The 17,910-nt window shown below is 35.5% G+C and overlaps 1 protein-coding gene across 3 annotated transcripts in view; it reads right to left on the minus strand.

The window, feature by feature from the left end:
- LOC121422140 (UHRF1-binding protein 1-like) overlaps positions 1 to 17,692 on the minus strand; it is a 59,299-nt gene extending 41,607 nt beyond the window's left edge. For all 3 annotated transcript variants that reach the window (XM_041617034.1, XM_041617035.1, XM_041617033.1), the window contains exons 1-2: positions 17,528 to 17,692; positions 14,194 to 14,356 (exon numbers count right to left, since the gene is read on the minus strand). In XM_041617034.1, the coding sequence (XP_041472968.1) occupies positions 14,194 to 14,356; positions 17,528 to 17,571 (207 nt within the window). In that variant the 5' untranslated portion in view covers positions 17,572 to 17,692. The remainder of the gene's footprint in view (positions 1 to 14,193; positions 14,357 to 17,527) is intronic.
- Positions 17,693 to 17,910: the final 218 nt, after the last annotated feature.

Consider the following 17,910-nt stretch of genomic DNA (forward strand, 5'->3'; position numbering starts at 1 on the left):
CCTGGAAACAGCCAAGCCTCCATCCCAACTGACAGAAATCAGCTGGTCACTTCAACAAACATCATTTGGCAGGAACCTACTATGCTTTCTGTGCAATAGCAATGTAGGTCACGGTGTTATAGTCACGGTGTTACAGTTATTGTAACACCGTGACATGATTTAAGTAACTTTTAATTAATTAACAAACTGACTAATTAACTTGTAAGTACTTGTATATGATAGTTATATGTGAGAATGATTTGGGCACTAAAAGATTTTTATATTGTTTGTGTAGTTTTCATAAAATTTAAAAAACATCAGTTTTTACTGTAACACCGTGACATTATTTATCATGAGAGTTTAAATGTTCGCTGAAGCATAACGCAAAGAAAATTTTGAACTTTGGTGAACCTGTTATGAAATTCAGCCCTAAAACTCAGAAAAACACATTTAGATTTTTATGAATCTTTCAATGGAACACTTGCTACACATATTTAATTTTAATGCATTTTTCACACATTTAAACAAAAATTAATTATGCTAATTTAATTTGCATATTTGGCATCTTAAGGACCAAATTTTTCGTTATTATGGACAGAATTGAAAAATTCAGTCTTTTAGCTTTAATATGATACCAAACTTTTTCAGGTGTGACCATTTCTAAAATTTGATGGTCATGTCCACTTTATCATGGAATTGCCCATATGCATGTATACTTGTGAACATTCATGAACTCAAGCCTGGATTGATGTAGAGAGATTGTGTTATGATTTGAAGTGCAATCTTGTCATCGCTGGCATTCCTGTCTAAAGTTCAAGCGATATGAAAACAATACACTGTGCTTACAGGTACGACTGTCATAATAAGCATTAAATAACTAGAGCACCCACATTACATTGTATACTGTATAGTGTCCAATGTCACTATTGGTTTACAGTTACAATACATCTTCTTGTACTTGGCTGTTGTCAATTTGAAATGGTGAAAAAATTAAGGTCAATTTAATAACATGCTCTGAGAGAACAAGATCATTAAATTTTGTAGTATTGTGACCAGGCATTTTTTTCCTTCTTATTTTAGTGTAAAGAGACACCATCGCATTGCTAAAATCATGGTATAAAGAGGACTCGCATTACTGTGTATAAGATAGCGCCTTATACATGTACATGTACATGTATGTGCGCTTCATTATAAACATGACATGTATATATGAAATTGACGTCTTTCAACTTAAATTAAACCACAACCTGAATTAAAACCCTTTAAGAAGTTGGCAGTTGATAGTAATCTATAAATTAAAAAAAAAATCTGAACAAATCAACATCCTGCCTTGATAGGGATACATGTACATGTATATTTTCAGGTTTTGTTTCCTTTTAGAAACACAAGAGGGAGTTTTTCAGATTTTTGAGTGATTTTCATTTTCACCGGTATTAATACAGGCTACAAAAATAATTACTTGATTGGCTGAGGGGAAAGCTGTTAAACATCATTAAAAATCCCCAGATCCACTACCAGTATGTTACCATCTTCAGTAGATATCAGGGGGCATTTCATGAAATGTCTTACAAGTTTGCATTCAGCCAATCACAGATGCATTTCAGTATTTTTTTTAACTGTAACTAGTGAAAATCACTGGAAAGTTTTTTTTTTTTTTGGGGGGGGCATGTACATGTAATAATGCAATGCAAGATATCTTTTATTGAATGAATTCCCAAGAATCCCTACTTCTTCCTTGGCATTCTTCCTTCTCTCAGTTTGTGACTCTCTGTCCCTTTATCTCTCTCTCTCCTTTTCTCTCTCTCTCTCTAACCTCTTCCATCACACCATTATGAAAAAATAAACATCCTGGGGCCTGTAACACAAAGCTTAGCAATGATCGTAGAACAGTGTTCTACGAATGATTCTATTGACTAAAATGTACAATCAATCGTGAAATTCAAGCGCACGATCAATCGCTAACCTTTGTGTTACAGGACCCCTGTTGTTTTTCACTATTCTCCAGACATGCCCTCTAACTAAACACAGAGCAAGAGAGAGAGAGAGAGCTCACAAAATAGGACCGCATCGTTTCTGACACCGTTCGGTTTAGTCTTGGCGACACACGTTCACAACCCTCCCGGGAAATGCAGCTCTACTTGGGACCTAGCGCAAGTATACACATACAGGCGCATTAAGATATCATGTTCATAATCACTGGCATGGTATAGTTTGCATGCATAAACCCTAGATTCTAGAGAGTCGATTCATATCAATACAGGGTCTGAATCAAAAGGCTACAGGTAGGTACAGGTTCATCCTGCCCATGTAGTCTTGGTATACAGACATTGGAAAATGTACATGTACATGTAATAGCAGAACATCTGCAGGCTCTAACAGAGCCAGTTAGGCTTCATTAAAGAGGCAAGCTATGGAGTTGAATGACATGATTCTGTTCCAGGGTCTCTTCCTAGAGACTAATCAGACCTTTCGACCAGCGATAAAAATATTCTTAACAGGAATGAATTATCGATGAATAGCTTTCACAAGGGATAGCAAGTGGTCTGATAATGAGATATTAAACTGGATATTTAATGCCTGCTTGTTCAAGCTTAATATTGTCAAATGCCATCTTGAAATATGAAGAGCAGAATTCTGTATTAAATAAAGACAATTTACATTAATCCCCCCCCCCTCTTTTTTTTTCTTTAGTTTACATACATGTATGTCTATCATTTTTAATACAGAAACTGTCCATGATGTCACCAAAAGTTTAAAAATCACAATTTTCACAATTTTAATCATCTTTCAGATTTTTTTGTAAGGGGTGCAGGCAAAGAACTATTCTTGCCAAACAAAAACAAAAAATGCACCACATTGTAGAGGGATGTAAACTACACATTATTTTTTAACAAGAGAGCAAGGAAAGTTCAACAATGAAAACATTGTCATTATTCCGAAATGTTTTTCGTCGGAAATGAAATCAAAACAATCCCAAATGAGACTGAGCCTCTTTGATTCATGTTTCTCACATGTTCTCAGCTTCATCATTATTTCCATCCCACGCTCAAATTGAATGAGAACAGCAATGGGTGCACACTACTGAAATTAACTTTTCCACTCACTTCTTGAATAGAAAAATTAGAAATATACCCCGGTCCCAGGAGGAGAAATATCCACAGATATTGAATTTTGAAATGTCACTGGTTCAGTCAGCAAATACAATTCAGTTATTGATAATAATATATTTGAAAGTACGAATATTAGCAAGAGCATGGTACATAATATACATGTACACAATGTAAACTGACCCCTTTAGCTGCAGCTGCTGGTCAATATTTATATGTGCATGAATATTGAAATGGAAAAAAACATTTAAAGTATCCAGTGTCTCATGTAATGTTGAATACAATTTTTCAGTTTTTCATTATCGAGAATGCTACTACTAAATTGGAAAATAAAGAAAAATAAAAATTTGTCTGGAACTGAAACTTTTTTACTTGAATGTCATGTTCAAATTATGTACACACTCTAAATTGGCAAGATGAAAACAACCGTTACTGTTTAAAAAGGCAAATTGGAACGGAAAAACAACCAAATCACATTTTAGAACGATAGTTGAAAGAAGAACCAAATGACTTTTTAGAAGGCAAATTTTTTACAAGATTAAAAAACAACCAAATCGCTATTCAAAAAGGAAAATGGGAACATTGAATGATGTTTTAAACAGAAATATGGCTCAATATAAATGCTGTGGATCATCAACATTGCAGTGAATCAATTCTTTTTTTCTAATTTCGACTTGTGTTATCCATTTTTCAAGTATGAAAATTAATATAAAAATATGATTGTTGCCAATTTGGAGAACTGTAGATTTTTTGAATTAATGAGAGATATCTGTACAGTGTACAGTGCCTCTATGCGACGGGTGCGTCATGGTCTAGTAGTTCTGACTCTCGCCTTTTAAACAGAGGGTCGTGGGATCGAATCCTGGCCATGGCGTGTTTTCCTTCAGCACGAAATTTATCCACACTGTGCTGCACTCGACCCAGGTGAGGTGCGTGTACATGTAAATATGGGTACCGGCAGGAAGTAATTCCTCAAAAAGCTGTGTGCACCAGAATCGGTAGACTAGCTTAGCCGGGGTAATATACTGTAGGAGCGCCTTGAGCATCTAGCAAGGTGGATACATGCGCCATACAAATCCTGTAATATTTTTATGGGATACATGTAGTAGCGTATCACATTGGAATTGATAGTCATCCCAACAACTTCACAACTTATGACAGTATGTTTATTTTTTTACAACCTCATTTCATTATTACAATAACTGATGCCATAAACTAGTCTTCTTGCTTGAATATACATGTATTCCATTTCCTAATATTCCACCCACTCCATAAATCTCTGACACACATCGGATTTGTCAACATGTTTTCCACTGGTTTAATGCATTAAATTGGATTTACAAGTACATGAATATCGAATCCTGTTTAGAGCAAAGTTATTATCACATTTGAAAAACAAGTCTGTCAGCATACAGTACAGATACTATCGTACAAAGAAAATAATGACCTACACTATGTACTAGTACATTTTACAAATGAACAATTTATTTTAAACATTGGAATTCTTATAGACTGACATATTCTGCTATCTAGAGTGTTATCAATTGATGGAAAGATAGGCCTTCAGTGCAAACACATACATGTACACAAACAGGCCTATGTAGTCACTAATTTTCTGATTTCAATGGCAAATTGAGGGAGACAACACAATTTGAGATGCTCAGTGAAAAATCAATATTTACCGAAAATAAAATGCATACGTGTACGCAAGCATATACATAGTACATGTAGGCCTACACACATGCATATTCACTGGTGCTATATTTTATTGGGGTTGACCACATAATCTGAGATGCTCAGTGAAAAATTAATTTTTGCTGAAAATAATATGAGTCACTATTATTACAGTTGTGGTACATGCACTGTTTACGTATTGTAGGCTATGATGCATGGGCACTGTGTACATGTAGTACCATGGCTATTAGCCTAAATGCAGATCAATGAGTAACTATTGCACAAGAGTGTCTGCATGTTGGAGGGTGGGTGGTATGAGAAATATGACATGGATTGACTCACTTATTAGTCTGAAAATTTTAACTCTAGTTCACAAGGACAGTGATGCCTTCAAGCAATCATTCATTATCATTTGCTCCGATTAATCATTCATTTCTTTCCTACTACTACACATGCACATCACCAAGCACTCCTCAATTAGGTACATGTAGTTGTTCCATCAATTTCTGATCTGTTGATTTCATCTTCTAGCTTCAGACATACATGTAAATAGGGCATTTTGAAGTATTTTCATCCATTTTAGAAATACTTTCCTTAAATACTCCTTTTTAGTCGTCTTGTACATAATGTTGTTCCTTCTCCCATACAAATAAATTTCTTGCATCCCTATTTTTATCTAACAATTTGTTTGATTTTCCAGGGAATAATTTTCCTGATTTCAATGTTGCAAATTGAATTTTCCCCCCTTATTGAAAATACCACACAAAATTTTCTCCTTTCTAAGGTTTTGACATAGATGACTGCACAGATAGTTTAAAGGTATTGTTTAACTTTGTGAGCAGCCGATTTAAAAAATTCTCAAACCAAGATGAAACATGTGTACAAGTGCATGTATTAGATTTAATAAACCCTGAAAACAACCATTATTGAGAATGAAAAGCTAAAACTACAAGGCAAACCCCGATTTTGTAAATAGGTGTCTTATAGACGCCTAAATAGTACACATAAGTGTATGGGATGAAATTAAGATGGTGTTTCCGGTCACTTTATATTTCAATTTTTGAAGCACTAAATAATTATTTTCGAACGCAATTTTTTCTGGGCTTCATTTTTGTAACATATCACAGACACAGGTGATAAGTGTGACCTTCTAGCTCAGGTTTTTTAAAAGTCAAACCAATGTTAACCAATCACTTTAACAAGTGGAATGCCTCTGGCCGTCTCACCTGTATCACGCGATTCAACATAGCAGCAGTGCTGACTTTGAAAACTACTATGACCTAGGTCCATATATTTCCTAAGTTATGATGACATTTCAGAAACTTAACCTCAGGTTAAGATTTTGATGTTGATTCCCCCAACATGGTCTAAGTTCATTGACCCTAAATGACCTTTGACCTTGGTCATGTGACATGAAACTAAAATAGGATGTTCATTAATACTTGATTAACCTTATGGCCAAGTTTCATGAGCTAGGTCCATATACTTTCTAAGTTATGATGTCATTTCAAAAACTTAACCTCAGGTTAAGATTTGATGTTGACGCCGCCGCCGTCGGAAAGCGGCGCCTATAGTCTCACTCTGCTATGCAGGTGAGACAAAAACAAAAAAATATTTCCTCAGTCTAAACTGCTAATCAAATTTGAGAAGCAAAATTATTCCCCATTTTTTTTCCTTTTTACTAAATTCTTTCTTTCTTCAATTCCCCTCTCCTTCCAAACATTAATACCCTTCCTGATTCTTCTCCAATTCTTTTCCTTGGCCAATGTCATGATGACAATGAATGTAAACTTGCCATGAATTGTAAATAATCCATGAATTTTGAAACTTTATGCTTAATTGTACATTTATAATCATGTATAAAACAGGGCCCCTGATCTGGGGAAAATGTTATTTCAATAAAACTATTTCCAGGGCAACTTCATGAGCTCACCAGCAAGAATTTGCTACATTACAGTACAATAAAATGTGGAAATAACTTTTCAGAAGCACTTGCCCAGTTGGGCAAGTAAATTTTCAAATAGTTGGAATACACTTGCCCCCAAAAATATCATTGAAAAAAAGTTTTACCTAGATCCAAAAGAAAGTTGTGCGGTTTTATAAACCATTGACATTTTTCTCTTTTGACATGAACTGATCTACTTTGTTATTGCATTTCTTTTTCCAAAGTTATTTTATCTTGCCTGCCATGACCAAACTTAGGGTCAATATCATATCATATCGACCCTAATTTTGGTCATCTGTGAGAATTTTGCTTTCTCCCATGTGAATCTTGCTTGCCCAATTTGGGCAAGTAGTTTTGGTCTTTACTTAAAAACACTCGCCCGACTATAACTTTTACTTGCCCCGGGCAATCGGGCAAGTGCTTATGTATGTAGCACCCTGGTAGTGACTATGTACTACAAGCAATCTAAATTTTAAAAGTCAAGAAGTACCCATGTGCAAGCACAATAAAGAGAAAAATTATGATAAGTGTCCTGAAATATTTGTGTGCTTAGCAAACAATGATGGCATTATCATTCCGTTTTTAGGACTGTGTACAATGCACCTGTAGCAAGTTATTATTTACATTAGATTATTGAATCCCATCAAACTCTGCTCCACTCCTGTGTGTGCAGGCCATCTTCAACTTCAAGCAATGATTTTTCTCCCCATTAAAGATAATATGCTTACATGTACATGAATATTAAAATTGTCAATCAGCTTTTAACAGAGTTCAAGAAATCTTTATTCAAAAAAAGGACCAAGATCCAATACGAAATGCTGGTAAGATGTTGACCTTTTTAAAAGGAATTCTGCAGAAGTGTATTCACTTTACTATCAATTTATTTTCAATCAAATTGAATGAAATCATTATAGCGAACAACTAAACATCATTATGGACTATTACTTTTTAGGTACTGGTACATACATTGTAGGCCAATACGCATACTGTACATGTAAGCTAGAGCTCTGTTAATACTTTTAGTTGGCATTCCCTCCCTTTCACTTTTTTTCTTGTTAGCATACAGTACATGTACTGTATGTTGATGTGTATGACCCCGTTCTCATAATACCGGCTTAAAACTAGTTTAGTGGAAACTAGTGTACATGTAATGAGAACGGTCAAAGTGGTCTTGAAAGCGATCTTACAAACCACCTCGCAATGTAGTTTTCAAGATCGCTTCGCTTTGTTAAACTGGTTATTCACACAAACTTTTAGGTAATTGTTATTTTCCCGTCTCTTTTTAGTAGGTTTTCTACCTTCCTTCTTTTCCTTTTCTTTTCTTTATTGCACCATGAGCATCTTTTTGTGATGGATACCGGTGCATTACAAATATTCATATCATTATTAAACTGGTTTTAGTACAAGTGAGGACACAACCATTCTTCGGGAAGCGATCTTTGCACATTTTGAGTGAAACATGTCATCTCCACTGAGAGCGTTCCCATAGCAACAAGACTTCATGTGAAGTGGGCTTGTAAACCACTTTCAGCTGATCAAATGGGAACGCTAGCAAAGCGATCTTCCAATGGAGTTTCCCGAACCGGTTACAGGCAAACTACTTTTAGAAAGTATTTTGATGCCTACATGTATGTTTGTATTCATCATTGAAAAATTTTAAGTAGAAAAATAAATTGCATCATGATGACAAAGAGTGATGAGCATTCTTCTGCTTTTGACAAGAAATGCAACTTACATAAATGTACAGTTGATTAACCTAGGCTAAATGTACAGAATACCTGACAAAAGAAGTTATATCAGTGACATGTCTCAAAATGAGGGAGAATCAGCATACAAATAATGAATGTTTATGAGTGCAATGGACAGAATACTTCTTGAGGTGAAAGATGAAATGATCCATTTTAATAACGAGGCACAGCCGAGTTGAATGGATCATTTTATCTTTCACCGAATGAAGTATTCTGTCCATTGCATGAATGAAAAACACTCATTATTAGGTTTATGACACCTAAAAATTGATATTTTTTTCATATGAAATTTATAGTTTTCGGTGCAAAACATGCTCATGCAGTGCGAGTATGGTCTGTTGATTGTTACGTCATGTGCACTGCTGGTGCCTGCAGCTGCAGTCTCGGTGCGAGCGTGCAATGGACAAAATCATATGGATGCAAAGTTGCACATTGAATGGATCCAGAATTGCACGGTTGATGACATTGCAAAATGGGCTGAATGAACGATATCAAACAACCAATCAAATCTAGGTGTCATTGATTAAATAAAAGTCATTTAAAGTACATGTAGTACCCTCCTGCAGTATTACTATGTTCTGAGTACAGTCCCTCTTATACCCCTTTCATAGTGAAGGCGAAGTACTCCGGAGTAACTCCGGGTTGAGTTGATCTGCTTGTACTGCGGACCGACTTTAAACCCCTTTCATATTGGCAAGCACCGCAGCGGTGTATCCGCAGTCGTTGCCATGGTTTCCAAGCGAGTTCGCGCCATACGTGTGGCCGAATTCCCCAACAAGCGATTCGCGCCGAAATTTGTTTTGCAAATGCAGCTGCGCTAGATAGCGATGTGTGCAGCGGGTCGATCGACAGGAAGTTACGCGCGAGATCACAGCGATAAGCGCATACCGCATTTCCGGTGCGGAGTAACTCCGTTTGTAACCCTCTTCTCGAAGTGGGTTGAGTACTCCGCTTTGAATCCGGATCGAACTAATCTCAGAATTTTCATATTGCCCTCCAAAGTGGAGTAACTCCTCCTGGACTCCGGACTAACTCCACTTCGGCTCTCACTATGAAAGGGGTATTTGGTGATTCATCTCCATGAATCTATAACTTGTGACAATCCTTAAAACGCACCCAAGACCTAAGGTTTAAAGGAGAATGAAACCTTTGTAACAAGATCGCTTGTGTGAAAACAGAAAAATCAAAGAAACAGATCAACGAAAGTTTGAGAAAAATCAGACAAATAATGAGAGAGTTATGAGCATTTGAATATTGCGATCACTAATGCTATGGAGATAGCGAATTGGCAATGCGACAAAGATGTGTGATGTCACTTGTGAACAACTCTCCCCATTACTTTAGTATATATTTCACTAGAATTGCCTCTTTTATCACATCTATCCATAAATCATGTGTTCTGTCTACATGAGGGCATGTAATACATATTTTTTAAGAATACATCATGGATAAAGAGTTTATCATCATAACAAAAAGCAAAAAAAGACATTTTGAGGGTATTTTATAGTCCACCAAAGGGAAAGTTGTTCATCAGTGACATCACACATCCTTGTCGCATTGCCAATGTGAGGATCTCCATAGCATTAGTGATTGCAATATTCAAATGCTCATAACTTTCTCACTATTTGTCCGATTTTTCTCAAACTTTCTTTATTCTTTCTTTGATTTTTCTGTTTCTACACAAGCCTATTTGTTCCAAACGTTTCATTCCCCTTTAATAGGGCAATACAAGTATGTGTAATAAAAACAATTCTGATCTTATCTTCTGTTAACAAACAATATTGGTCGGCAATGTAGGCCTAACTGTACAATCTGCAATGCAAACGTATAAGCTCAAGGTTCAACATAATATTGGTATGCTTGTGAAATTAAATACACTACAGTACTATGTATATGGAAGTCATAAGCGTTGTATGTTGAAATTTTGCATTAAGATGAAAAGTAATCTCGAGGCGATTCCATTGCTCCTGAACAGTTGACTACGTACTGTAAGAACTGCTAAAATCAAGACCAACCAGTGTATGTCCATAAATTGCCAATTCGTCCACTGCCAACTCATCCACTCATCACATGGTCTACTCTACATGTACAGTACAAAGAAAGTAGTTGATCGTCCTCGCGCGCATCTATTTTGGCCGCCGCATGGAAATTTTTGATATTTACTATTTTCAAAAATTGGCTAAAAAAAAAAAAAATCGGGATGTTCCTTTTTTGATGTTCCCTTTTTCATTGCAGCATCAATTTTCTTGATATTTACTATTTTTATGGCTGCTGAATAGCGAAAAAAATCACAAAATTGGCGAGCGATTTGCTCTCATGTGGTTTGGGATCTCTCTCGCAACTTCAAAAACAATTGCAAAGTCCGATATCGCCGTAACTGCAGGAAAGAAAAAAATTCTGATTTGGTTTTCTATTGGAATTTTGAAGATACCATCATAAATTAGCAAGAAAATAAAGTTTGCAAACTCGGGGAAGATCACGGATTTCTTCATTTTTAGTGCATTTTCGGGGACCCCGCTTCCTGAATCTGAACTAATCTGTCGCCTGCTTTGGAAATATGGCGCAGAAAAATCAATTTCAATGACGTACATGTAAATTTGTATTTCGGCGGGTTTTTTGGTGAGTGATAGCACCTGTACTTCGATGTGTGTAACGGTGATTGACTGTGCATGTTGTGACTCTGTTGGGTAATGCATGACTTGTGTGCTGGGATAATTATATAATATTGACTGGCCTTGAGGGGAACATCAAATGTATTGCCAGCAAATGAATCACATTGGCCCGAGTCTTAAGACTAGGGCAATATGGGTCATTTAAGGGCAATATATTTGATGTTCCCCAAAAGAAGAGCCAGTCAATATTTTTATTATCATCCAAATCAGATATCTAGAGCAAAAATCATGATAATGGGGATATTTCTTTTAAAAATAGAGTTCTATTGTGTCATGTTAATATCGGTCTAGGCTCTGCACTTAACCATTATGACGTACTTGCAAGCGCTCGGATTCAGCGTTGTCTTTATTATGACGTATATTGTTGGTGGGCGGATCCTTATGAAGCGTATCTCTTTATACGCATCCACAAATGCCCGGATGTGAGACCAGGGAAAATACAAAGGTATATTTTGCTTCGTCTCTGCATGCAAAGTAAATACGCGCATTGAGACCGAGGAAAATACAAACAATATACCTACCCTTCCCGATATTGAGAAAATGTAGGGCAATACGGTTTTGTATCTTGACCAGCTCAGATGTCTGATACGGGTGATAATTAATGTTATTGACTGTGCTGGCGCAACATGTGAATTTGTGAAATCAATTTAGTTTTCTAACGTCAGCAGGCAGTGCATTGAATATTCAAAAAAAATAATTTCAAGTGGGTTATTCTTTATGAAGATTGAAAATCATTAATGGGATTCTTAGAAGTGCCAATTCTGTTCAAATTTAAGTATTCTTCCTTGAGCTATTCAATTTGATGGAAAATTGTAAAAATTAGTTAGTAAATATATCTAACACCTACAGTTACAAACATGAAATAATAAACATTATGTGAACAATTAACAATTAATTCAATCATCATTTAACATTTGATATCAATTAAAAAATGAATAAAAATTGAACAGTATTAAACAAGATGTTATAAATATACAAGCAGCTGGAAAACTGTGATGCGAAACCATGCCCAGAGCTAAAAAAGAGATTGGCTCTGGAAAACTAAACATGGCTCCATGGTAATAAAAATGACCCCACCCCCATGCATTTTTTACCTTTACAATATATATATAATTAATATAAATATTAATATAGAATAAGGTTTAAATCATTCACTTGACATGAACGTTTTGATTTACAATACAGTACCAGTATACATCAGTATAAATACATCGATAGATTTTTATTGCATAATACATTTTCCATAGATTTCCAATCAATTGTATGTATATATATTTATGCATATACATATATATATATATATATACATTTCTACTCATTTATTATTAATATTGAGCATGCATTGATCACATATTTCGAGCCTGACATGGCCTGACAACCATTTGAATAAAAAATAGCAAAAAAAAAGTAAATAGTAAGGACCTCCCTCATCACTAATGTCAAAAACGGGCCGACAAAATGCCTCCTTGTTTTTAAAAGAAATAGTAAGATAGCAAATAGTAAGGACCTCCCTCATCACCACTCTCAAAAAACCCGGACGATCAACTACTTTCTTTTTTTACTTGGCCTAATAGTTTATATTAAGTCCATCAACATTTTGTCTATTACAACCATTTGGTCCAATCATCACTTCGTCTAATTACCATTTTGTCTAATAACCAAGGGCCCGTTGCATAAAACTTTTGCCATAAAAAAACTCTGGCAAACCAAATTATGTTTATGAAAACTACACATTAATTTTTTTTATGGCAAAAGTTATGCAACAGGTCACAGGTGGTCTAATACCCATTTTCTTTTCATTCATTTAATACACAATTAAACACTTAAATACATGTAGTTTAATTAGACCAAATGGTATATAAGGACTAAATGGCTATTGGACCAACTGAACTGGTTATTAGATGGAATGGCATTAATAGACCAAATGAAATTAGATCATGTGTTGAGTAGACGAACTGATGATAGACCAAATGGTAGCAGACGAGTTGGCAATTGGACGAATTGGCTTTTATTGGAAATAAACTGACAGATAAACATGTACACAGGAAATCAGTTCTAAATATTCTTGGAACAGAAACTATCCCTGGTACAAGTCTCAAATTCTCAATAGTTCAAAGGGAAGCGATTGCTTTGGCAGATGGCACAGTGTCAAATAGACAAGGGCAGAAGAAAGTGAAAACACATTTTATATTGCATGTTACTACATGTATACCCACAAGATAGGGAAAATAATATTTAGGAGCCTTCACACCTGCCTGATTGAAAAAATATATCTTACTTTATAGGTAAGTTATTACAAGTAATACCCCGAATGTCAGCATATATGTACCTGTACCGGTATGTGATTTTCAAATTCACAAGAACTTTAAATAGCAGCCTTGATTTCTTCAAAATTATGGGAACATTGGCAATGTCAAAGCAGTTATAAAGAAATCTAATAATTTAATGCAAGGAAAATATGAATTATGCTAGAGGCTCACTATCATTTATCTGGTTCATTAACTGTTATGTGAAAGCATAAAATAACAAGCTCTCCTTAAAATTTGATTTTTTTTTTATTGGGAAGGTATGAAAGCACCTCATATAAACTCACTGAACTCAAGACAGAATACTGTTATGCAATTGCTTTGGGAAACAATGCAACTGTCACTGCTTTGATTCACATCAAATTTAGTACAATAAATTACCTCTTTTATTATATCATAACATATCAAATTCCAAAGGAACAATATTTAGAACAAATTCATAGGAGTATTCTCCTTTTTATGAAAGACTAACAGGCTGATAACATTCTTTCATTTTTTTTCAGTTGCAGGCAAGGCCAATTTTCTCTATGACAGGGCTCATTTTACAATACAAACGGGGAAGATAAACAAGGGCAAAGAAAAATCAAAGGCTTATTATGAATCAATAACGCATCAACGGTCACATGGTCTTTGTGTGGCTATGAATTCATTCAAGCCTGAATATCAAGGAAATAAATCATGAAGCAACATTTCAGATAAAAGCATTCATGTGACTTTTTCTTCAGTTGAAAAGTCCATTATATTTATAAAAACTGAACTAACCTTTATGGAGAGTCTATTGCATGTGACTTTCGAAATGACAATCCATGATGGTAGTTCCAGAACATCCATTAAAACCTGTTCATCTAATTCTAGGTTGGTTAGCTGACCTTCCCCTTTCAGCGTGCTCAGACCAATCTTGTCTGAAGAAAGGTTCTTGACGAATCTATAAAGAAAAGTTTTTTTTTTCAAGCATTATTAGGGGAATGTTTTAACCCTGGATTAAAGGGGAAGTTCACCCTGAAGATAAGTTGGTTAAAATTTAGAGAAAATAATTGGAGAAGATTTGATGAATAATAATAATAATAATAAAGGTATATTTACCCAGGGTAGCCACTTCAGTTCCGAAAACTGTTCTCCCAGCGGGCCCTGCTATTATTACCTGGCTAAGCTAGGCTACCTTCTCGGTGCACACAGCTTTTTGAGGAATTACTTCCTGCCGGTACCCATTTATCTCACCTGGGTCGAGTGCAGCACAATGTGGATAAATTTCTTGCTGAAGGAAATTACGCCATGGCTGGGATTCGAACCCACGACCCTCTGTTTCAAAGTCCGAAGACTAATCCACTGGGCCACAACGCTCCACAAATATTTCAAAGTCTTAAAGTTGTGATGTCATTTACAAGAAGCTTGCCATGTAATATAGGTCTTGGCCTCTATTCAATAAATTCTGTTTTTCAATGGAATATGATGAATACAAATATTTATTCACATAGAAGTTGCTTTCAAATTATTTGTTGGATGATCAATAAATTCACTGCATTCACTGCAATGCCATTTTCTCAAAATGGTGAAAGTGATTTTATTTACAATGTACATGTACATTTATTTACAAATGTAAATAAAATCACTTTCACCATTTTGAGAAAATGGCATTTTGAGAATATATATCACAAGACATACATTGTAAGTAGGAGGTGCTCGTTTGTAATGTTACAAAATTCAAACTTGAGATACTATAATTCGTAACTCATAGAGCTCTGTTTATCATTTGATTGATTTTCATCAAACCTTCACCAATAACTTTCTCTGATCTTTTATCTTTCATTAAGATCTAAAACCTAAATTTAAACTTACATTATCATCAGGATGAACATCCCATTTTATAAATGACTTTATTTTCAAAAAAATAAAAAGTATTCCCAATGCTTTCTTTATTCTTTTTCAAAAAGTTTAATATATGTATTTTTGCCCCCCTCCATGAAAAAAATAAAGAGTAAATATGCATGCCCTGTGTCAAAGGTCAAGCAACACAAGTTACACAACACAGGGTTTCAATTGTCTGGCTAGTGACTGGCCCAGCGATTGTGTTTGTGCAATCGTTTCGTATGACAACAAAATATCGAGATCGTTTTCTCATGGTATAAGTTTCTATAGCCTAGGGGTTTTCCTCCTTTAATTGAGGGACAATGGTGACATGAAATCAAATCTACAACTCATACTCTATCGAAATATGAAAAAAAAATTGGGGGTCAACTGACTATTTAAAGAGCTACAGTGAATTTTCAATAGGCATGTTTTTGCCCATATGGCTTATAGTGACAGCTCGCACGCACACGTGCTGCAAACTTTAACGGGTGTTAATTTCGTTATTAATGGTCGTAGAAGGTTGATCAAGGTATCAAATTGCTCAGAATTATATTATCAATGCAATGATATAAAAAAGAATGGTGTTTCTGCGTTGCGTTAAGGTGTTACGCGCAAATTTTTGAAATGCTTAGAATGACCTAAAACGTACTCTAATTTGGTCAAAAAGTGATTTTGAGCATTTTGAAATTTTGACGCGCACGTACGCACGCGTCATGACCTCCAGGTGACCTTTGATGACATGACCTGATGACCCTTGACCTGAAATTGATGTGATGTTAATTTGATCCATTTTTGATAATTGATAATGGAGATATGATTGATAATGTGATTTTACAAAATGGCGCCTAGATGACGTCATCATGACCTGATGACCTTGAAAAGCTTATTCTGACGTGTCCATGACAGATCCTATAAATGACATGAAATTGACCAAGTCTATTTCAAGATATCTTGGCGACAAAAAATCGTTAAAAATAAATAAATAAAAATTAGAAGAAATTGAAGAAATTAAGAGGTGATCTGTCAAAGACAGACCACCTAATAAGAAAATTCTGACGAAATTAAGAGGTGATCTGTCACAGACAGACCACCTAAAAATGCTGAAAAACTCCTCGAAACAGACGGCTGCCAGCTGTCTACCTAAATAGTATATTACACGGGCCAGGGCTCCCTGGGAATAACGAACACGGGCACTGCACAGTCAAGGATAATACATGTAAGGGGTCCTCCTGGACCTGGGAACTAAATCATAAATAGGCCTACTGGCCCTGGGTACTGTGATCAATTGAAACACAGGGTCTACGGAACGGGATCACAATCACTCACACAGTCACACTGTCACTGACTCGGTACAGCACAGGTCAGATACTCTAACGTTACTGTAGTATGTATGGTAGTGTGACCTCAATATTTGCACGTTACCTAATTTTGCGCACGGGCGAATAGCTCAATATCTAATTGATATCTTGAAAAACTGACATCACCAACAGAAAGAGCAACTTAAAATTGCCCAGTATAGTAAAGGTAAGGTCTTGGCAAAGCATCAGCAAATTTGTTACCTTTGCGTCGGCTCGGAAAAAATTGAACCTTCTCGACAAGCATAAAAAAATCGCCAGTTTGCAAGCAGAGGTCTTCAAATAAGTACATGTAAGTAAAATGTGATACCAACCGAATTTATGGCATTTTAACCTTCATCTCATAATTATCTATCTTACCTTTGTCTGTTTGATTTCTTTTCTACAGCCTTACAAAACGATCGTCATAATCGTGCGCAAATTAAGGTCACACTTTTTTAAGACACTTTTTCAGCCAAGCGCGCACTAGTCGATCGCCATGGAAATTTTAGATCGTGATACCAGCGAAACCCTTGACCTAGTCCTAGGCTACTTTATAATTCCGTCAAGCAAATTTGACTTAGGATCTTGAATTCCGTTTGCCCGGTTGGTATTTATGATTTTGATCAATTTTGTGAGCTGTGAGAAATTTTTGGTTGAAAATTAACTTCAAGTTCATCATGATGTTTTTTAATATGTGCGCAAATTATGGTCACCCCTTCTTACATACAGTCAAGACAGTCAATTAAAATATCACAGAAGTCACAGTCACAGAGACACAGTCAGAGACATATTTAACACAACACAACCCACAATCAACTGGTCCACATCATCGACATCAACAACAGACAATCATCGGAATCGGATTTGAAAGCAAGCACAAAATAATGTTAAAGAGATTTTCTTTTACTTACTTCGACAAGTGTTTGATGATCTGATTCTTAATAATCGACGTCATGATTCTCTCTGTATTCTACCGCTAAAAATGGAAGAAAGGTGTTAAACTAATAGCTAGGATGGCAAAGTTTGTGATGACATTTTTGGTGTTACTGTCGATGTCCACGAAATTTGTTATCCTACATGATCGATAGCCTTTTCGATCGCGGGCGTCACACGATCGATATTACCTAGGCGTTTTACCAGGACAATTTTTTGCAATATTTAATCATATTATCATAAACGATGATAATACAATTGATTCGATTATTTTACATAATTTATAATCTACGAAAAATATTTTTAAAGCTTAAAGTATTCTACAAGGAGTAAAGATCACCTTGATATAAACAGTTATGGT

The sequence above is a fragment of the Lytechinus variegatus genome, chromosome 9, assembly GCF_018143015.1.
Source record: "Lytechinus variegatus isolate NC3 chromosome 9, Lvar_3.0, whole genome shotgun sequence".
Lineage (NCBI taxonomy): Eukaryota > Metazoa > Echinodermata > Echinoidea > Temnopleuroida > Toxopneustidae > Lytechinus > Lytechinus variegatus.